The sequence below is a fragment of the Natator depressus genome, chromosome 1, assembly GCF_965152275.1.
Source record: "Natator depressus isolate rNatDep1 chromosome 1, rNatDep2.hap1, whole genome shotgun sequence".
In the NCBI taxonomy this organism is placed as follows: Eukaryota; Metazoa; Chordata; order Testudines; family Cheloniidae; genus Natator; species Natator depressus.
This window is the reverse complement of record NC_134234.1, coordinates 272346809-272368562: the sequence shown is the minus strand read 5'-3', so window position 1 is coordinate 272368562 and position 21754 is coordinate 272346809. Positions and strand designations below refer to the sequence as shown.

At 37.0% G+C, this 21754-nt stretch overlaps 1 protein-coding gene across 6 annotated transcripts in view; it reads left to right on the top strand.

The window, feature by feature from the left end:
- LRRIQ1 (leucine rich repeats and IQ motif containing 1) overlaps positions 1–21754 on the top strand; it is a 157618-nt gene that overhangs the window by 114919 nt on the left and 20945 nt on the right. For all 6 annotated transcript variants that reach the window (XM_074941955.1, XM_074941951.1, XM_074941953.1 and 3 more), the window contains 2 exons: positions 17406–17538; positions 19656–19716. In XM_074941955.1, coding sequence (XP_074798056.1) covers positions 17406–17538; positions 19656–19716 — 194 coding nt within the window. The remainder of the gene's footprint in view (positions 1–17405; positions 17539–19655; positions 19717–21754) is intronic.

Below are 21754 nucleotides of genomic sequence, written 5' to 3'. Positions count from 1 at the left end.
GCAAGAAGGAGAAACAGAATCAATCTGTTGGAAGTCAGTAATCCTACTGAAAATCTTTAATGTCAGGATCCACTTCTCTTGCTGTTACTCAGAAGTTCAGGCACTATACTCTGATGCCTTTATTAAGTTTTACTCACAACCGGTGACTGGCATAGAAGTACATGCATCAAGGTACATCTGAACCTCTTGGTGTACATGCACTCTCTGTATAGTCTTCAGATTCAGTGAAAATAACTCATTAAGGTGGCTTCACTCCTGAATGTGCACAGTGTTCAGTGTCACAAGGATAATCGCTATTAGTCATATTGTTTTATATTGTTAGATGTAGCCTGCAGGCTGGAAATTTCTTAATAAGCCGTAGTATCTAATTAGTAATACTTTGTCCTCTGTCATCTTATGATCATTGGTCACTAAATTATAGAAAGCATAATAAGAAATATAGAAAACATAATAAGTACTGAGGATAGATTTTCATAAATATTCATTTGAAAACTAACAGGTTCTGCTTTTATCAGTCAGTTTTTATTTAAAGACAAATGTATTTAATTTCTCTAACATTGCAAATGAAAATACAAAAAATACAAGTTCTTTTCAGATCACATTAACCAAAAATTAGAGGAAAGATGATTGTGTGGTTACAGCACAGGACTGGGATTCAGGAAAGCAGGTATGAAATCCTGACCCTTGTGAAATGAATAGCTAAACTCCTGTTGTCTTCAGTGGGTCCAGGTTTTCATCCATCCTGGCTGTGACACAGACAACTTATTTGACTTTAGGTATGTCTCTTAAAATATGTCTGTGCCTCAACTTTCTCATAACTCATATTTGTAAAGCTCATCTACATCCACAGACAGAAGGTGTTACTTAAGTGCAGAATGTTGTTATACTGTATTTATTATTACTAGGCTTAACTTAAACCCATGAAAACTGAGACTTAGGACTGCCACTTTGTCTTTAAATTTCTTTGCTATACTAGGCCAAATACATCTGGTAATTTAGGATTCCCTTTTTTGGTTAATATAAGTACGCACTTTAAAAATGTTTTTACATAAACATGTTTAACATATGTAATATCCTATATTGTCGTAATGAAAGGAAATACATTGGAAAATATAAGTATATAGTAAGTAAATAGCATTTACTTATTGATTCAAATTCCTAGTGGTTGTCTGGATATAATATCTTCAGATGAAAGCTGACAGAAGTGTCATTGAGATTGAGATATTTTCAGTAACCTTTACTAGTGCTGTGAAACAGATAAGCTTTCATTATATCAGGATGTGTATGTCGTTCAAACGGTAGATAAGAATATTATGAAAGGTAGCTAATACACATGGGTATTAGTTGTTTTTAGGCTTTAATAACTTGACCATTTTCAGTTAAAGCATATAAAAGGCCTTAGTTCCCAGAAAGCACAAATTGTTTGTATACATCCAATTTCTAAAATCTGGTCTAAAAACACATCAGTAACCATGCTGCAAAATTAATTCTCTATAATTTAACAAATGTTTTCCCATGTTTACAGTAAAAATATAATAATCTCTCCCAGGCACTATATTTTTTATGGTAGACTATGGAAGCAATATCTGATTCTTACAGTACAGCACTGGTGAAAGTGACAGAATAATGCATTTCCAAAAAGCATAAGATCTATCTTGAGATGTAATAAAATGCATTTAAAAAAAACCTGTAGTGTGGAAGGGAGTCTGTCTTTTAAAATCATAGTTCTGTAACTTTGTTTCTCATTATCTAGTGTGAGCTCACACAACAGAGCTCTGCACATTGAAATATTTTCTCATTTTAAGGAATTAATGGCTCTCCACAAGCCCTTTAACATGTAAAATGAGTAGGTTACTTGTGTCCAGTACATCCAGAAAGAGCCAGGATAAAATAAACATAAGGAGTTGGATATCTTGGAAAAAATCTGTCATGGGTTTGGGTTAATCATCTCCAGAAGAAATCAACTTGATGCCTGAAATGTAAGACTTCTTGGAGAAAGCAGTAAAGCCTGAGGCAGTGTTGATCTGAAGGAGTGCTCTCCATGGGTCAGAGCTGCTCTGCTGGCAGAGTGCAAACCCAGTTCACAATAGCGGCACGCTGAAAAGTTGCAAAAGACTGCAGGGGCCTTACAGTGCACGCACTCGAGCTTCAATTACATAGTTTTAGTAGCCCAGTTTCTTATTATGAAATAAAACTTTAAAATGAAATCTGTGCCTAATTTGCCAGTCTTCTGTCCATCAATGATAACTTAGGCATTTTCAGTGATCTTGGAATAAACCAATCTTAAAATTGCTTCACAAGCTTAAAAATAAATAAATAAATAAATAAAACCTATTTTGTTTGGTGAGCAATGCAGTGTGCATTGGCGTTTGAATATTTAGAAAGTGAATTCTGTGTTTTATGTTCAGAAGTCTATTTTAAACAGTAAGGTTGGCATTTGCTTGTGATTCCAGCACTGTAAGTACCAGCCATGGAGATACTACAGCTTGATACCCTGCTGCCTCACTGTGGTTCTGGTCTTCCAAATTCCATGGTGTTAGCCCCACAGGATTCTGAACTTGGCGGAATGTTCCACCCATTTGTGCACTGTCCCCTCTCCTCATTCCCTACCTCCTCCCATTTGAAGGCTCTAGTCATTTGTAATGATATTAGGTGAACAACAGTAAGCCGCTTGTGAGGCTATCTGACTTTAATATGTTCTCCAATCTTCTGTGCCACAACAACCTTTTAAGGCCCCAAACTATTTAAAAAAAAAAAAAAGTTAGAGCTTTGACACCTGGGTCACACCTGGCTGCTATGGCAATTTACCTGGCTTTGAGGGAACGGGGGTAGAGGGGGACTTTACATTTAAAAACAATAGAGCGAGGTCTTCCTGCTTCTTAAATTAATGACTGACTAATGTGGACTTCAATGGGTGGAACAAGATTAGGCCTCATAATTTCTGCAGCCACTTAGGGCAATTTTTTATCATTCTTGAATAAGATAGCTGAACAGTAATTTACAGCATCTGAAGTTTTCTCTTTTTTTTTTTTTTTTATTTAGCTTCTGTGACCTGGAACTGGGTAACATAAAACAAATATTTCTGCCTCGCAACCAATTTATAGATGAATAAATTGAGTGCAGAGTCAAAATCCACAGCTTTTTACACTGCATAAGGCAGTCATTTTGGATGAATAGACCCCTGAGTACTAAAGCATTTCAAATCCTTTTTCATCTGACCATTCAGTGACCTGATAACTATTTCCTGTCCCTAAGTAAGGTTGTGACCCAGGTCTTCGAGTGCAAAAGACAGATAATTTTAGCAACAAGTTAAATCCAAATGGGTTTGGTTGGAGGGGTTAAGGGAGAGTAAATTTGGCTAAATTCCTCTTTCAATAAAGTTTTACAACATTTGAACTTAAGTCTAATTAAAAATAATCATTGAATTTGTTGCCATGTACCTGGATGACATACGTCCATACTATTTATTTTTTTAAAACAACATGCCAAGGCAGAGATTCTACTTTTACTTTCCAGAAAGTCACTAAACATAAGGAGGTTATCTTACTTAGTTTTGGATTGCTAAATATTCTAAACGTTTAACTCATTTAGATATACAAATAACCTTACACAGAGCATTTAGGTATATACTGCATATTCAAAGAAGATCCTCAAGTGCCACATTATGTGATAGTTCACTTCACGAAAATAAGTTAGGAGTGTGCAGAGTTATGACTCTGGGTGAACAAATGAAGTCTTAGAAACAATTCCTGTGTGCAACTCCTATAACAGATGGCAACATGATACATTTTAAATCCACAACAAAGAAAATAAAGTATTCTATAAATGTATATGTTATAATACAAATGCCTCTAATCATCTGTCTTAACTGTTCAAATACCTTTGAGGTTGGATTAGGACAAGAAAGACCTTTACAAGGTCATTTTGTTGAACTGAAAATGTAATTGACTGACATCGCTTATGAAGAAATTATTGGTTTTCTATTCTGTGCATGGGACCTACAGTGTTATGAAAGATTAATTGTCTTAATGAGGTCAGAGATCTACAGCGTTCAAAAAAAGTTGTTTCCTTGTGACAACATTTTTAATATTAAACGCACGTTTGAGTTGTTTTTTTCTTTTTTCTTACTAATAAAGTTGAGGATCAGCAGTATATTATAACTCCTTTTGATGATGTGAAATATTCTGTTAAACAAAACATTGAGAAAAGACTCCAAAATTGAAACTTAGATATTGAAAATATAGTGCTGTTAAATAAAATGAACAAAGCCCTGTACCTTTTACAAGATTCATATAATCTACACAAATAGACCGTAATCATGCTAGATTTAGATGCTTTTACAAGAAATTGTAGGTATGGTTACAAACTATTCAAATATTGTAATAGAGGAATTGTAGAATAATATATCTAGTCAATTTTATATTAACCTTTAGGACATGTGTTATATAATATACACTTTTCTACTCCATGACTTCAAAATTCAAATTTTAACATGTATAATATACAAACTTTTCAAGTTATGTCAAATGTATATGTCTGTACTGTTTATAAGGAAGGTGTTTTTAGGTTGGAGTTACACCACAGTGCTTCTTGGTGTGTGTGCCTTAAATATTTTATCTTGCCTATGTATATTCAAAAAGAAAATTAAAAAAACAGACTATTGAGTTTCAAGTTTTAAGTAGGCTTGGAAACAAATCTCATACTGTACAATTAATACTGGGTAAAGAACAATGTGAAAATACTGTATTTTCCAATTGATACAGTTAGCTTCCTCAGCTGTGACTCAGGAAACTTCTGTGCTTGTAAACATTGTCACGGCACTGCAGAGATCATGTTCTACAATAAAATGTCACTTAGATGACCATTCAAATAATTCTTCTATTCATATACTATCAGGTTAAAATTTCTGACATTTTATTATAATTGCATAAATTAAATTATTGCAACTAAAAAGCCATTGATAAGGCTTGTGTTTAGCCCCCTGTGGCACGTTCAGTATAAAGGAATAAAAATAGCCAGACAAGGGTAGCAATTAACCTCACTTTCACATTAATTATACAGCAAGTGAGATATGCTTAAGCATAAGTTATTTAAGTGGTTTTCAAGTGCAGATTGAGTACCAGGCTTACTAAACTATGAAAGGTCATTTCTCTTAAAATAGTTACATCATTATTGTACTCTAATATGAAGCATTTTGAAGCATATGAAAAGGGGCATCTTTTATAGACATAGTTAAGGATTTAATTGCAAATATACATTTTATTATTTCTAAACAGTTTAATATGTATATCAAAGTAAAATGTATATAAAGAATTTTCATTAGAGGTTCCTCTTTTAAGTAAGAAATTGATTGGGAATTAAACATAAAACAATCAGCTACAAGGTTAAGCAGAGAGTTCTGATTTAACCTCGAGATGACCTGGCCTTGTTTGTTCAGATGATGGTTCTAAAAGTGTGCAGAGAATATTCCCTTTTGATACAATTATTTGCTGCAATCCCTGACCTCACTGACTGTCAGGGAGCAGGACTGAATTGGCCCTTTCTCTGATATCGTGACATTGCTTCTGTTGCCTCGATTGTGACCTCTGATTGCAAGATACCCTTGAGAATTCTATATAATAAGCATGACTCCTGATTCTTAGCCAGGTCTGCTTGCTTAGGTTTTGTCAGACTCTGCTTGTAGTCTGGGCTACATATGCTGAAACATCACGTAGGCTGTCATGGTATTATGTGACTTTAGTACACCATACAAATCTCTTTTGAAACTTTTTTTAAATGCATTTTGCAAATACTAATGTTTGTAAAACTTACTTGACATACATTTCACAAACAAATTCCTTGTTCATTAGATGTCCATCATTTCATATGATGGATGTGATGGGTTTTTTTTTATATTTGTACAAGCATCAAATAGTTTCATAGTCACCGATTAGTGATACAGTATGTCTTATAATATGTTGTACAAGTTATGTAACAAGAGCTTTGTCTTATTTCCCTGTTCAAAGTGCTTCTTGTTTCCAAGTCTCTCTGCCAGTATGATATACTCGGATGCCTCATATGCATCCTGGCAGCACTGCTAGAGGGTGAAATCCTTATTTTCATTGTACAATTAACCATGTACAAGGAAGCAATACTGGTGAGCTCCCAGACCACCTCAAAGTGAGGTGATCTAAGGTCTGGCTAGATGAAAACTGTAGAACCTGGTTGGAATCTGGGAGAAGGAAAGTAGTAGTATGAGCTTTAAGTTTGTTGGATTTCACATATCTTCCTGTTAATTACCTTTTAACTACATTACGTTCTTTTTTCCTGTTTTATTAACCATGGCAGCTAGAATCATGAGGGAGAGGAGAGCCTCTTCTGAGAATGTGCTTGTTTGGGGGACTATGATGCCATCCAGGCATGTCTCTGCATTAATTGCTTCTGCTGCAGCAGCTGAACCAGAGTGGGAGAGCTGCTTGCTTTAGAGGTTTGAAAGGGTATTTTGGGGACTATGATGCACCCACTGATGACAAGTTTGTATGTTTTTCATTAACATTTTTTATCATCTCACTGCAGTGATACATAAGTCTCTGTGAGAATATTTTTAACATGCTGTTTCTAATCAATTTATTTTCCTTTCAGATCAGAGGAGTAGAAGAAATTCTGCTGTAACACAAGACTGTTAAGCATGCACTTACTTTCAGTTATTAGAGTACATTTAGACAAATGCAACTACCATATGTTGTAATTATTTCTAATTAATGCGGGACTTTTAATTTCTTGAGCTGTTATAAAGCTATCATCATTTTTGTTCATACTATTTTGCTGTTGTTTGTGTTGCAAGAATCTAATAGAATCTGTTTAGTAAGGTTTTATTTTGTATGAATCTCTGTGTGTTTTCTCTTTTTTTGTGACTTGCTTCAGCTCTTCCTGGGAGAAGCCATGGATTCTGGGTTCTCCCAAACAAACCCAAAAGCAGGCATGTGGTATTTCTAGATTTGTCCATTAAATGCCATCAGCTCTGCCTTATTACAGATCAAGTAGCATCTTCTTAATTGGTTTGTTTTGATGGAGATTATTTTGTTGTCATTTTGAAGACTTCTCACCTGAGATGACAGCATTTTACTAGTATAGTTGTAGTCTTTAAAAATTGCAAAGATCATCATATAATTGGACATTCCCTGTACTGGGATAGGGACTGTGTGTTTTGCCTGCTCAGTGCCAGAGACAGGGACTGAGCATATATAATTTGCATGGAGGTTGCAAGTGAACAGTCAGGAACAAACAGCAGTGAAACAATTCATACTTCTGCATGTATCTCAGCTATGGACATCTTGAAAATTGGTAGAGATGAAAAAACAAAACAAAACAAAAAATGAGCAGAGATTAGAGAGACAGGACAAAAGCATCACCTGAAGTCAGAATCAGCATCCTAATGCCTGGATTTAACTGGTTCCCTTGGAAACACCCTAATTAAACACATGATCTCCCCATTATTTGTGTCCCAAGTAAGTGAACTTGGGTATATTCACTGTATTTTTAATAGTTGCCCAAATAAGAATATCTCAAAAATCATGGGAATTTGTGTACAACTCCAATGAGAATAAAATATTCATCCTCATCTTACAAGCTTAGGTGAGAACTTAGTGAATTAAGCAGTACAGAGTTGTCATTAGCTTAAAGTTAACTTATATTAAGTAGGCATTGTGCGAGTATAATAGTTCCTGCAAAGGACTGTGGGAATTTGGATTCCTGGGTTCTGTTCTCAGCTCTGACTTGTTATTTCTGTCAGGCAAATCATTTAGGCCTGGTCTACACAAAGAAATTGTGCCAATGTAACTATATCTGTTTCTAAATCAATCTTGTTAAATTTGGTGCAGCCTCCTAGATTGACACTCTTAAGTCGTTTTAAATGTGCCCACACAAAGAGGTTATGCCATTTGTAACTAAATTGGTTCAGAAACAACTGTAGTTAAATTGTTACCATTCCTTTGTGTAAACAAGTCAGAAGACTCTCTTTTCCAAACAGTTGAGGCTTCATTAAGGAACATTTGTAAAGTCCTTTGAACTCCTTAGTGTAGAAATACAAAGTGTTACATTAGGGCTAGAAGAATGTGTTCAAACGACTCTCTTCCTTTCTCAGTGGTTCCCCTTGTGCGTGGAATGTCCTCCCTGAACTTAACTATAAGATCTTGTCCTTCAAATCCCTCTTTAAGAACTACTTCTGCCATATGTAAAGTCACCAATGAATTATGACTTGAAGGGAAGATGGGGATAGTTGACATTTATATCTATTTATAATGTACAAATTGCAAATACATTTTAAATGGTATGTATTTGATTATACTCGTCTCCACCTACCATGTCATTTGTTTCCTTAGATTTAAGCTTTTTGGAAAAGGAACCATGTCTTCCTATATGTGAATCTGAAATTGAAATCAATACGCCTATTGAAATTATTACAATTCTTTCCGTTGACGTCAGCTGAGCATTGGATCAGGCCTTGTTTGTACAATGCACAGCACAATGGGATGTCTGATCTCACTGGTGCCTCTGGGTACTACTGTAATATAAATATTAAACAATAATTCTCACATCCTTTTTCATACACTTTGTGTGTGGAACTTGTATGAGAAAATACATAATGATGTAGTGTGATATCACTTATTGCCATATGTTTTTTAATTGCTGCATTTCTCACACTCATGAAGCCATGAATAGTTAATACAATACTCTTATCTAGTTAAATAATACATATTTCATCACAAAGCAATGACCATGACTGACCCAAAAACAAATACTATTTTTCATCATTAGCTGAAATAACACAAGATAAAACCCTTCTAAAATGAAACACAAATATGAATGTATTGATCAGCATAATATACAAGCCCATGTGCATTCATAATTTTACCATACATTGATAAAGTATACATTTTCTTTACTAAACTTCACTTAGTGTTGTTCTAAAGAAACTGCAATTATAAGTATATATACAAATCCTATTATCAATTGACAAATATTAAGTTATAATAGTGTAATTAGAATATACTTTAGAACAAAATATTTAGATATTAAAAGCAAAATAAAACATACATAAATAGTGTAATATATGTTTTTTTTAAAGTAACAATATAAGGTTTGGTGAAAAATATGCATTTCATAAATAGTATTGGCCAAATATTCATCTGGTGTAAATCATTGTGACTCCCCTGAAGTCATTTTATACTATCCCTACCTAATCATTTCCTTGCTTGTAAGTACTTAGGATGATGCAAGTTAATTACAGTGTTGTCACTTAGTAATCTCCATTTTTTAAAAAAACGTTTGGGGTTTTTTAATATCCCAGTATTTCCTCCCCTTTGCCCTTCATGCCCCACCAAAGACACAAATTGTTACAATGATTGCTAAGCTGGATAATGTTTCCCAGCTTGCTTTCACCACTGAATCTTAGAGTGGTGGTGAGTGGGAACAAACTCTTCGGCTTTGACAAAATGGCTTCTGAGACCCTATTAGGAAGGAGACTTCTCACACTAGGCAAACTCCGGCAAGTGTTATGCTTGCATCTGCCATCCTGGAACCTTCAGGATCAGATCCAAACCATACTCAAATAAGGAAAAAATAACAGGCTTACTGAGTGTATCTCTATCTAGGCCGAAGAATAATCCTAAACCAAGGAGAGAAATCCCCGCCCAACCTCTTTTTGGTACTCTAGCCTCACACTCAAAATCTAGGGGTAGTAGAATGGGTTTATCCGTACTGCTATCCTGAAACCACGTCCTTCCACTCCGTGACAATGCTACTTGTCATAAGCCTGTGCTTCAAAGTGGAGGCACTTTTCCATTTGTATTTCAAACTAGGCTCTGGTGCCTCCATTCTTGTTTTGCTACCTTGCATCTTAGATTGCTTACTTTTGCTGAATGTTGGCTTCTGCTTGTTTTCCCTGAAAGAAGCTGCTGCACTTGTACTGTCTGCTAGTGTGCCTAACAAATTTCTGGGATATGAATATAGACTTCAGCAAATTCCTGGACCCTTCCTTTTGAATCACGTTGGGAACATTCTTTACACTTTCTGTAGCAAAAAGCGGCCACCTTTTTGGTCATTTATTACCATTGTTAAGTGTATGGGCGAGCTCCAAGCTTTGATATCTCATCCCTCTCTTACAGTTCTTTATAAAGATAAGATAACGTGTTTCAACTTCTGAAACAGTCCATCCATCTACCCCACAGACTCTGTGATGGTCCTAGGACAAATTTGCTCTATAAAATGAATGTAATGCAGGTATTCTGTTGTTAGCTGGATAGGACCTAATATTTTGGAAAGTCCTGCAGATGACGTATTGCATTTGACAATTTTCTTAGGTGTTGAGATTGTGCAAATTGATCATCCTCACCAAGCAGATCTATTATGTACTCTCTGGAATTCAACTACCGGATGGCCTTAAAGCCAACTCTAGTAGAGTTAGAGCAGCTTCTACAGACTCCCAGTGTCCATCTCTAAGATTCACGGAGAGACTTTGGGTAATTGGATATATATTTTTACCCAGAATTATTCTTGATGTTGAGGCTATATCAGATTAATGTTTCCATCCTTCCACTAAGCACTTATCAGTCACCTAACATAGTGGATTACTTCTGTTGTTAATCTCAAGAGTTTGAGAAATGTAGAAGTAATTTCATAAGGGAGAAACTGTAATGAAGTTTGTGGCTCATTTCTGGTTCAATCCCCAGTTCAATATTTAGCCAATTGAGGGCTCCATAATCCTCAGAGAGGATGACCTGAGGTCATTGGGGACAGGATAGGGTGGAGACCCAGAGACACTGGGAGAGCAGGATCAGCAGGCCAGAGGCAGTATCATGGTAGTTGGCTGTGGAGGAGAGGCTTGGAAGCTGGGACTGAAAGGCTGACAGCCAGACTCGCTCTGTTGCTGGCAAGGAGGCAACAGTTGCATCTCCCAGGGAGATACAGGTAGCAGCCTACAGGCCAAGAGTATAGGGTGGCAAGGTTACAATGTGATGATGATATTGATGAATTGGACTGCTTTTAGGAGCTGATCTGAGGACTGTTGGTGGTTTGATCTTTGCATTGTAACATAAAATCATTGTGCTTAGGGTGCCATTGTGCACCTGGTAGTTTCTGGCGGCGCTGGTAAAGCAATTATGTGTTACTTGAGGTGTGTGAATGTTGATTGTTTTTTTTGTTCATTGTTCTCCCCGTCAGTCTGTCTGTATCCATCTGTTCTGTCTTGCCTTATCCTTAGATTGTAAGCTCTTTGAGGCAGGCATTGTTTGTGTTCTGTTTATGCAGTACCTAGCATAATGGGGCTCTGGTCCATGATTTAGGACTCCTAGATGCTATGATAATACAGATAATTTAGTAATCCACCAGGGTCTGGCTGCTGAAGAGTTTAGTGCTTGTAGCACCTTCAGTGCTTGCCTCCAAGCACATAGTATAGACAGTAAGATATCTAGGAGGAGCTGGTATGCCACAGCACTTGCTGCTATACCCTAGAGCAGCAGTTCTCAAACTATGGGGCTGGGCGCAGGAATGTGTCAAGGGAAGTGTGAGCTGTGTGCTGCTTTTTTTTTTTTTTTTTTTTTTTTTTTTTTTTTAAGAGCTCTGGCTGTCAGCCCCAGGTGGCTAGGGCTCATGCAGAAGGACCGTGCACACCTGGGATGCGGGGATAAAGGGGAATTGCTGGAGCCTTGCCACCTGGGCTCGGGCACTCCTTCCCTCACCCCACCCCCATCCCTCACCTGGAGGCAGCGGGGCTCTGGCTGCCAGCCCCGGGGTGGCGGTAGCAGCACAGAAGTAAGTGCAGGGTGTCAATGGGGCACTAAGTCTGCTGTGAAAAGTGATATTGACGAATATCACTTTTCACATTGCTCCCCTTACTTCTGTGCTGCTGCCAATATGGCACTGCCTTCGGAGCTGGACGCCCAGCCAGCAGCCACTGCTCTCTGTTCTGCCTTCAGAGCTGGGTGGCGGATTATGTACTTGTGGAGGGGGGTGGGATGTAAATGACTACAGACACAAAGAAGGGAGGCCTGATCAAATAAGTTTGAGAACCACTGGCCTAGAGGAATATCAGTTGCAATATGGCACTTTATCAACAACTTAATTTTCCCAGATATGCAGTATGGCCTCCACAGATCCATATTTGCCCCTTCCTTCTATCGCTCCAATTCTGTTTCTTTGGAGTTTTTCTTTATTTCAGATTGAAGCTGAGGCGGGGGGGGAGCCTCTTTGCCTTTTTTATCACTTCAAGCTTGGCGCCAATCTGCATGTGTAGCAACAACATGCAGCCAAGTGCTCTCAACGTTTTTGAACCCTTACAACAAGGCACATGGGCTCTAAATGGATTTGTGGAAATGGATATTTTGGAACATCCAGCTACTGATAGTGATTTAACTATGTTATAGCTAGGCTTTGCAGAATTTGATTTTTATTCTTTTGTAATTTTGACAGTTAATATTGTTTATTTGAAGCTTTTTTTTTTTTTAGATTTTATCAATTTACATTTTCATTTTTGTGCAAAATTATGTTTTAGCAATTTTTTTATTTTCATCTATTTAAATTTTCACTGTTGCAGAAAGTATGGGGGAGCAGACCATCATTATTTAATGACAGTAGACTGAGAGATTCAAAAAGTTAGCGTTGACAATTTGTGTTTTAACAAATGACAAAATCACATCAGCATATACAAAGTAAATATCCTTGAATCCAACTCTAAGACGTTCTCAAGCATCATTTTTCTTACTTTGTCTATCTGAAATTTCCGTTATTATTGCTGCAGATATTTTTGTTGGTTTGTGTATATGATGAAATCTGTGTTTGTTGACATTTACCTATAAAACTGTAATCCTTACAAGCCTAGCTATAGCACTAAGTAAATGCTTTTTCAAAATATTTTAGCAAATGCACTTGACACATTTCTAACTTGGTTGATTTTGATTTTTCTAATTGTCCACATATTTCAGTTCACACTAAGGACTAAGGTGATGGGGAAAGAGAGGAAGAATAGTCCAGTGGTTAGGGTGCTAGCCTGGGACTTGGGAGACCCAGCTTCAATGCTCTGCTTTGCCACAGACTTCCTATGAGACCGTGGGCAAGTCAATATCTCTGTGTATCATTTCCCTATCTGTAAAATGTGGGCAATAATACTTCACTACCTTAGAGGGTTGTTATATGAATAAATATATTCAAAGATGATAAATAAATTAAAAGGTGCTCATATAACATGGTGACTGGGGGCATATAGGTACCATAGATAGAAAAAAAATTGCCACTCCAATGATATGCTACTAATATTTTTTTTCCAATTGTTTTGCTCCTAAAATGGGTATCTTGTATCTGTAACTTGATGCAAATGTTTATAATCACTTCAAATTATGGATTCTAATGAAAACTGTTATGCTTTGCTTTGGAGCTACAAATGGTATTGCCATGATACCTGTCTTCTGTTTTTCTTAATGCAGCCTCATAGATTTCAAGAATCTAAATGTTAGATCAAATGCTGGCACAGATGTTACAAAGATTTGATATTCATCCAGCATACAAGAAATGAAAGACTGCTTTCTTTCTAAACCTTGCTTTGGAAATAGTAGCACTGACATTTTGTGAGGGAGTTGAATTATTCCTATGAATCTGGAAAGTTACAGAGCAGTTAGAATCTTAGTCTTTCAGCATTTATGTAGTTTACTTCTGTCTTATTTTTCTTCTATATAATTCACTTGATTAACCATTTGCGTCCGGCTATCGTGCCAGGTGCAGAAGCAAAAAAAAAAAAATCCTACTGTTTTGCCGCACATACCTAGTACAATATGGCTCCTTTAAAATGTCAGTATTACAAGGTGACATGCTGATATTTACCAGAGCAATGCTGAATATAAATGCCAGAATGGAGATTGTCATCTGTGAAGGAGTTAAAATGCATCTACTCTTGGAAATAGATACATTCTATAGTTCTCTACTTGTTAATCTGGGATTTTTCATTATCAAGGAGTAACAATGGTCCCCAACTTTAGGAACTAATTTTAGTCCTGGTATTCATCGCTAGAATCTCAATTGTGACTACCCAAAACAGTGGCCAGGTCATGTTTTCTTAACTCTGTTTTTAGACCATAAAAATCACACAACCTTCTCAGAAGAAAAATAAAATCTTCCAGGTAATTTTACTATGAGAAAACTGAGGTGTCATCTTTAGCTGAGATATGGTATTATATGGAGGGAGGCAGGTTAGGAGTGGAGAGGTAGACTTTCAATTTGTCAGGTACTTGAAGTCATGTGAGTAGAAGAGAGCACCCAGAGATAGAGTGCAGGGGAGGGGAATTGAGACAGCTGGCAAGAAAACTGAAATAGGGGAAGAGGAGTATGGCCTCACAATGAAAAGTGGGACTGATTTACCAAGATATTGGACTCTGGCCCTATTTGAGTCATCGCTTTTTGAGGATCAGGGAGACCAGAGCATGCTTGCATTATGAAAGGAGAGCACTGGAGAATGATGGTGGGGGTCAAGGGAGGTCAGGATGTGAAAAGGATGGAATCACACTAGGGCAGGTGGAGGGATTAGAGGAGAGCAGGAGGGGGAGATTGTGGTAGCTTTTATTGATCTTCTCTTTGAAATCTGAACAATCGTGTGGAGAAGGAGAGGGAGAGAGTTTTAGGACAGAATCAAAGTTTGTAGTCCTCATTTTACTAGATTCTGGCTATGTATGCTTCAGTTACTTTCTGCAGGACTCTTGCTGTTGTGAATGGGTCAAAAAATGTGTGTACGCAGTACTCTTTGTTAACCTTTTCCTTAGTACATTTGTAAGTTTCTGGGTGCTTGTTGGTTTAGAGTTCAGTTTCATGGTCAGACATTGCTTTCCCTTGAGAAATGTCCATTTTATAGCTCTTTCATTCACCTTCAGAAGTTAATTGGGCTCACTGGGAAACTCCTGGACCATGAGTGCATAATCAGGGCAGCAAGCCTATGGTGCCACTCAGCACTGCCTGTGCCACTGCAGCTACGCTACTTTTAGTGCGCTGGGAATCACCCCCCTAGTTCCAAGGGTAGATGTAGCCTGCAAATCCCCACTCGGCACCCTGCATACTTTCTAGTTGCCCATCCCCCCACTAGGGGAGCAGCTAAAGTTCTTCTGAGCTGGGGAATGCAAAGGTTCAAAACTACAGATTAAATACAAATAATATTCTAAAATATTATTCTCAGCTGCCTCCCTCTGCCAACGTTGGGCTAGGTTCCTAGCGCTTTAGTTAGGTGTTAATAGTTACGCCTCAGGCATTACTTTCCAACTTAATAAGACCAGAGAAATAAGTGGCATAAAACTAGAGACCTGAAATCACCTCCCTATATTTTTTTATGTTTGAAAGATCCTTCTTAGACCAGACATAATCCTTTAGAGACCCAAGTGAGTTGATCCCTCAATTTGCACCCTCAGTAAGCTGACTACTTGAACGAAGTCATCCTCTAGAGTCCAAGTTCCATGAAAAAGGTTGGACATGCACAATTGTGAGGATATTATCTAGCCCAGAGAAATTTAATATTGAAATATGTAATTGTGTGGTGTGTGTTGTGCGTGCTGACTGTTAATTGACAGCACCTAAAAATCACTATTGTATTGAGTTTTCTAATCTTAAATGGTTAAAGTGCATGTATCATGTAGGTAAAGTGTAATAGATTGAAAGCTTAGAAATGATCCCTTAATGTGTTTTATTTTAATGTTTCTGAAATTAATTTAGTTTTCTTGTATTGCCTAGTGGTTAGAGCACTGGACTGGGACTTAGGGGTCCTGGGTGTTATATTTCTGGTTCTGCTCCTGGCCCTACTAAGTGACCTTGGTCAAGTCAATTTACCTCCCTGTGCCTTAGTTTCTGCATCTGTAAAATGGGGAACAATGATACTGACCTCCTTTTGTAAAGTACTTTGAGATCTACTGATGAAAAGTACTAAATAAGAGAGAGGTGGTGTTATTATTACTGTCATTTCTCTCTGAATAGTCAAAAGTTCCCTTTAACCTGATATTCCAAGAGGAATTTATGTTTTGCAAATAGATAGGCCTGATTTTCAAAGATGGTGAATGCCTGTAGCCCCAAATGATTTCAGTGGGATTTGTAGGTGTTCAGTACTTTTGAAAATCAGGCCACAAGCTGTCAGAAAGCTAGAGTCCTAATTTAAGAATGCTGTCAGGTAAATAGCATTTTATTACTATTGATATATCGGATCCCCAAACACATGATATTTGGTATGGGTGGTTTTGAAGATTCACAAATGGAACAAGAGTGGTTGATTAACATTTATTATTTTTAATATATTATTTTTTCTAAATAAGTAAAAAGATTGTAACCTCAAGAAAAATATTCAAGACATTAACACTGAGATTTAAGCGTGTGGATATATTTTAGGGAGAGACAAGAGAACAGAATTTTCTTGTGCATTAACTAAGCAGTTCCTGCATAGCATTTGCCCTTTTGAGAAAACAAAAACTGTGTTAAATGTAATATAGAAAGTGGCCATTGTGTTAAATAGCAGATGTGATTTAAAAATCAGTTCATACATTTGTCAGTTTAATGTACGTACATTTATCTTGATTATTTCCTTTTTTAAGTAACTGGATGTCAGAATGTTTTGCATTGCTATGAATAAAACAATTGGCAATATTCCCCAGACATAACACAGTCAGAAATCCAAACCATACACGTAGCAAATAATTAACAATAATTTGGGAAACATAACTTGCCAGTTAAAAAGAGTATGTACTTTTTATTATAGCTTATTGTATATGTGACTTCCTCCCTGACTCTCTGCCCTGCTTTCCCCCCAACACTCAGAGGTAAGTTTCAGCAGTTGTTCCAACTCTTCAGCTAGATTTCCCCCAGAAAAAAAACCTTTGCTAATATATAGTTAAGATTTATTATCTTAACATGAAATGACTGTTTGGAGGCAGCTGAAGCTGAGAGTTGGGACCACTATCAGTTGAGGCTCTGCCAACTTCTTGTGTGACTTTGGGTAAGTCACGTTTGCTTTGGTTCCCTATTTGGAAAATGAGGATAATAATAATTCCTACCTTATGGGGGCAAAGTAAAGATAAATTCATTAATGTTTGAGAAGCATCTACATGCTGCACTAAGCAGGGCTGTAAGTTCCTAGGTAGAATTTTATTTCCCCAGCTACTACAGAAGGGTGCTCTGCAATCTTCCCTTTCCAGACACTTTTCTTCAAAGGGTCAATATTTTATCCTAAAAAAGAATAATATTTAAAAGTAATCCAGAGGGCTTTGGACTCTTTTCAGGTTAAGTGGATAATTGCTGGTTTGTTGACTTCCTCAAAATCATCTTCTGATATTTGCAGAGTTCAGTGATTACTCTTTTACTCTCTCTTATTCTCAAATAACAATGGAAGATGAGGATCTCTTTCTCATCCCCAGGGAGGGAAGAAGATATTGTCCACTTGGATACCACTTCAGCTGAGAAATTACAAAGGAGCAAAGAACTTACATACCAATGGCTTCACACACAGGTCGGAGATTATGAAGCAACCAGTTTGAGCAATGTTAAATGGTGAGTTCATTGGCTTTTAAATTAGATTTGTGTATGTTAAATACCTCTTGTAAAGTGAAACCTAGGTGTATTGTCCTAAAACAAACATGGCTTTATAGCCAAAGGCCAGCACATCACAATACCAGGTCCCAAACAAGTTTCAGATAGCAGCCGTGTTAGTCTGTATCCGCAAAAAGAAGAGGAGGACTTGTGGCACCTTAGAGACTAACAAATTTATTTGAGCATAAGCTTTTGTGAGCTACAGCTCACTTCATCAGATGCATTCAGTGGATGAAGTGAGCTGTAGCTCACAAAAGCTTATGCTCAAATAAATTTGTTAGTCTCTAAGGTGCCACAAGTCCTCCTTTTCTTTTTGAGGTCCCAAACAGACTCCCGTTAAAACTGATTTAATAATTCTATGGATCCCTCTTCTGCAACTGATAGGGAATTGGTATGTTACCAGAATGCAATATCTAATGATAACATATATATAAGTAACTTTTCACCACAAATATGAGGAATTGTATTCTATGAAGAATATAGGAAAAATATATGTTCTTCACGTGGGGCATAATTTCCTTGTTATATAATGCATTCAAATTATTTTAGTGTAATAGCTAATTAGATACACTGTACATATGTTGTTAGGATATGTTAAGGAACTAATTAAAACTTTACAAATGGATAATATGTATTTTTATTTTATCTTTGAAACACAGAGAACAAATTAAGAAAATACAACCTTGACAAGTCTATACTACATGTGGATAAGGGGTTATAAAACGCCCCTCCTCTGTATTAACTTTGTTTTGGTTACTAACTAGATCAAATACAAGTATAGATTTATTTAAAATATTTTAGCTCCTTAAACGGAGATGTTAACATAAACACAGTGCATTTACCATTTCTTGTTCATAAAGTCAATAGCCAATAAATATTTGGCCATTGAAGTCACTGCGAACTGCAGATGCTCAGCACTTTTAAAAAGAAAAATCATGCTAGTGTGCTTTATTTAACCTATTTCTTTAAGAAGCAAAAATATTAATTTCTGAAGAAAACTACTGTACTGATATATTTTTTCACTTAGAAAAAATAACCTTTCTCTACATTGTTAAATTGTGTATATCAGATGAGTAAGTAGCAATAATCTCATAGTGAGCTTCCTGGACTCCAGGTGTTTAAGGTGATTTTTCACTGCTTTTGATTTTAATGAAAACATTTTGCAAAGGAAAACAGGATGATTTTCAAAAGTAAGAAAATATGTCCGCCGCAGGAAAAGTTTTTAAAATCTGAAGTTACCTCTGCAAATGTGCGTATTAGGGGTGCTGGAACAATTTTTAAAGTGGGGTGCTGAGAGCCATTGAACCAACTGTAAATCCTGTATATGATGGAAACCACTTCAAGTCGGGAGGTGCGGTAGCACCCCTAGTTCCAGCACCTCTGATGTGTAGGACATTAATATTAGTACTAGAGAGACAAGCTGGATGAGGACCAACTTCTATTGGTGAGTGAGACAAGCTTTTGCGCTGATACAGAGCTCATCTTTAGGTCTCTGCCAAATCTGTTTCAGTGTCACATCCTGGGACCAACACAGCTACAACACTGCATATCGATATTTTGTCCAATCCTGCTCCTATTGAAGTTAGTGGTAAAACTCCCATTGACTTCAATGGGAACACAATGTGTAAAACATCTGATAGACTTAAACAACTTCATTGTGACAGAAGGTAAATATAACAACTGATTTGATAAGATCTGATAATTGTGAGCCTGAACCAAAGCCCACTGAAGTCAAAGGGAGTCTTCACTTTCTTCAGTGGGTTTTGGATCAGAGTCTATGGCTGTAATTTACACTCATTCAGCAAACCGCTATATTTTTTGTTTCCAGTCATTGACTGATTTGCATTTTGAGAACTACATCTTTGGCTAGCTTGAAATGACTGATGACTATATTTGAGCTACTCAGGTGTTTAAAAAATAATATGCCTTGATATAAAATAAAAACAATCATTGATCATATTTAGCTGAATATGTTGCTTTCTCTATTGAGCAATAGTACTTCCAGGAAGTTATCTTATCGAAATCTGTATAGTTAAGGTGTTTCTGAAGTATTTGCTCTGGTTTTTATCACTACACAGCAATCGCTTCTTGCCTGACTTAGATCCAGACATACTCAATGGTGGACGAGTTCAGCTAGTGGTAAGATGTTTGTTTCACTGTAAAACTTTATAAAATCAGCACTTAAACCTTAATAGCTGATATTCCCAAATATGTATGCAGTATGAAAAACAAGCATGATCTTTTTTTTTTCTTCCCTTGAATATAATCCTTTTATTTAGTCCAGAATTTCCTCTTCCGGGGCTAATCTGCCCGAGATTAGGGGGTCTAGGGGGCCAGTCTCTGTTGCCTCTACTTGTTCAGAGGCGTTAGGGTGTGGGTCAGACTCGGGTGTTTCTCCCTCCTGGGTGGCCTCGTTTTCAGCTGCTTGGGTCCGCCTACCTGTGAGAGCGACCCTCTGGCTTTGGGCCAGCATTCGGGTTCCCAAGGCCTTAGCTGCCCTTCTTTCCCTTTTCGTCTTTCTACGCTGTCTGGGAATGGAGAACAAATCTGGGGATATTTCAGAGAAGGTTGGGGGTTGACAGTCTACTGTGGATGCCTCACTACTTTCAGGGCTTTTCTTACTTAGTCTGTCTGTAAATTTTGATGATTATCATTGGAAGTATTTTTCTGTGTGTACGGTGAAATGGATGTTTACCAACATTTTATCAATAAAAGTCTAATCCTTCCAAGTCTAAATACCGTAGCAAAAAATGAAGTCCTAACCTTCTAGCTGCAAAAGCAGCTTTGTCTAGTACACTGTTTTGAGTCTTCAAGACAGACTGAAGAACTAATACCAAACCCCTAATTCTCCAATGTACTTGAAATGCATGCCTGACTTTAAGCACATAAGTAGTTGCATTGACTTCATGTTTAAGTTAAGCATGTTAAATTAGCCATGTGCTTAAGGACTTCACTGAATTGGGGTATTAGAGTAGAGTGCACTTCCTTTTTCATCTTAACAAGGTGTTTATTACCTGTTGTGATAATTGGGCTGACAAATTTACCCTAATTGTAAACTTAATTGTAAAAAGTATATGAAAGTCCATAAGATACTACAGTAACCTATAATAATAAATATTGATCGAGAGTAGGTCAAGTTGTTTTCAGTAATGAATGTTACAAACAGATGCAAGAGAATCAGACAGACTAAATTAGTCCAAACAAAAAAAAAGGCCACTTGATGTATCTCAAGGACTGTGTTGAAATCACAAAAGATGTGGAACCAGAAATTAATGAGCCAGAATTAGTGTATCCGATATTAGGCCTAACTGGTAAACACAATAATGGGCTATTCCACCCACCATTCTCTTTGTGGGTCCTTGAAGAAGGAGACTTTTGGGAGAGAATGGAATGAAAGACAGAGGTTACTACAGCAAGCTTCACCATCATGGCTGCCAAACCCCACCCCACCTCATCCTGGTCTTCTGGGACTCTTGGCTTTCGTCATCCAAATCCTGAGAGATGTCCTGACCAGACCGGGCCAGAGAGTGGGATCCAGATCCTGGCACCCCCCCCCCCCCCCAGCAGCTTCAGCTGAATCGCAAATTCCACCTGAGATAAAACGGGATCATATATTTTGAGAACAGCAAAAACAACAACAGCGCCAATCAATTTCATCTAACTTCTTCTCTTTCCCCACACCCCCAAAGTATGGTTATTACCCCTTGGATACCACCTAAGAGATTTCCAAACAAGGGGTTTTTTTCTTCTAAAAACTCTCTCCAGCTAAAGAAAAAGGGAACAAAAAATATTAAAATGAAAGCTTTATTTAATACTTTACAAAGTTTTCACCGTTTTTCCTTCTTTTCTTTTGCTTTACTAAAAAGTTAAAAGGACTTTTAATGATCTGTTTGCCCTGGTACTAAGCAGGCTGAGGTCTTTGTATACCAGACACTGTACTTTATTTAACACTGTTTAATGTTCAACAGGGACTGGGTTATAGTAACACCTTTGGCCCATTTATTCCATCGAAATTAATACATCGTATCTCCAAATAATTATGTTGTTAACTAGTTAATTACTGATTATCATACCAAAAACATCCACATATCTTTTACATGTATAGATAGCCTTTTCTCTCAGAAGATTTGAAAATTTAACAAAGTAATAATCAAATGTACAAATCTACAGCTATATT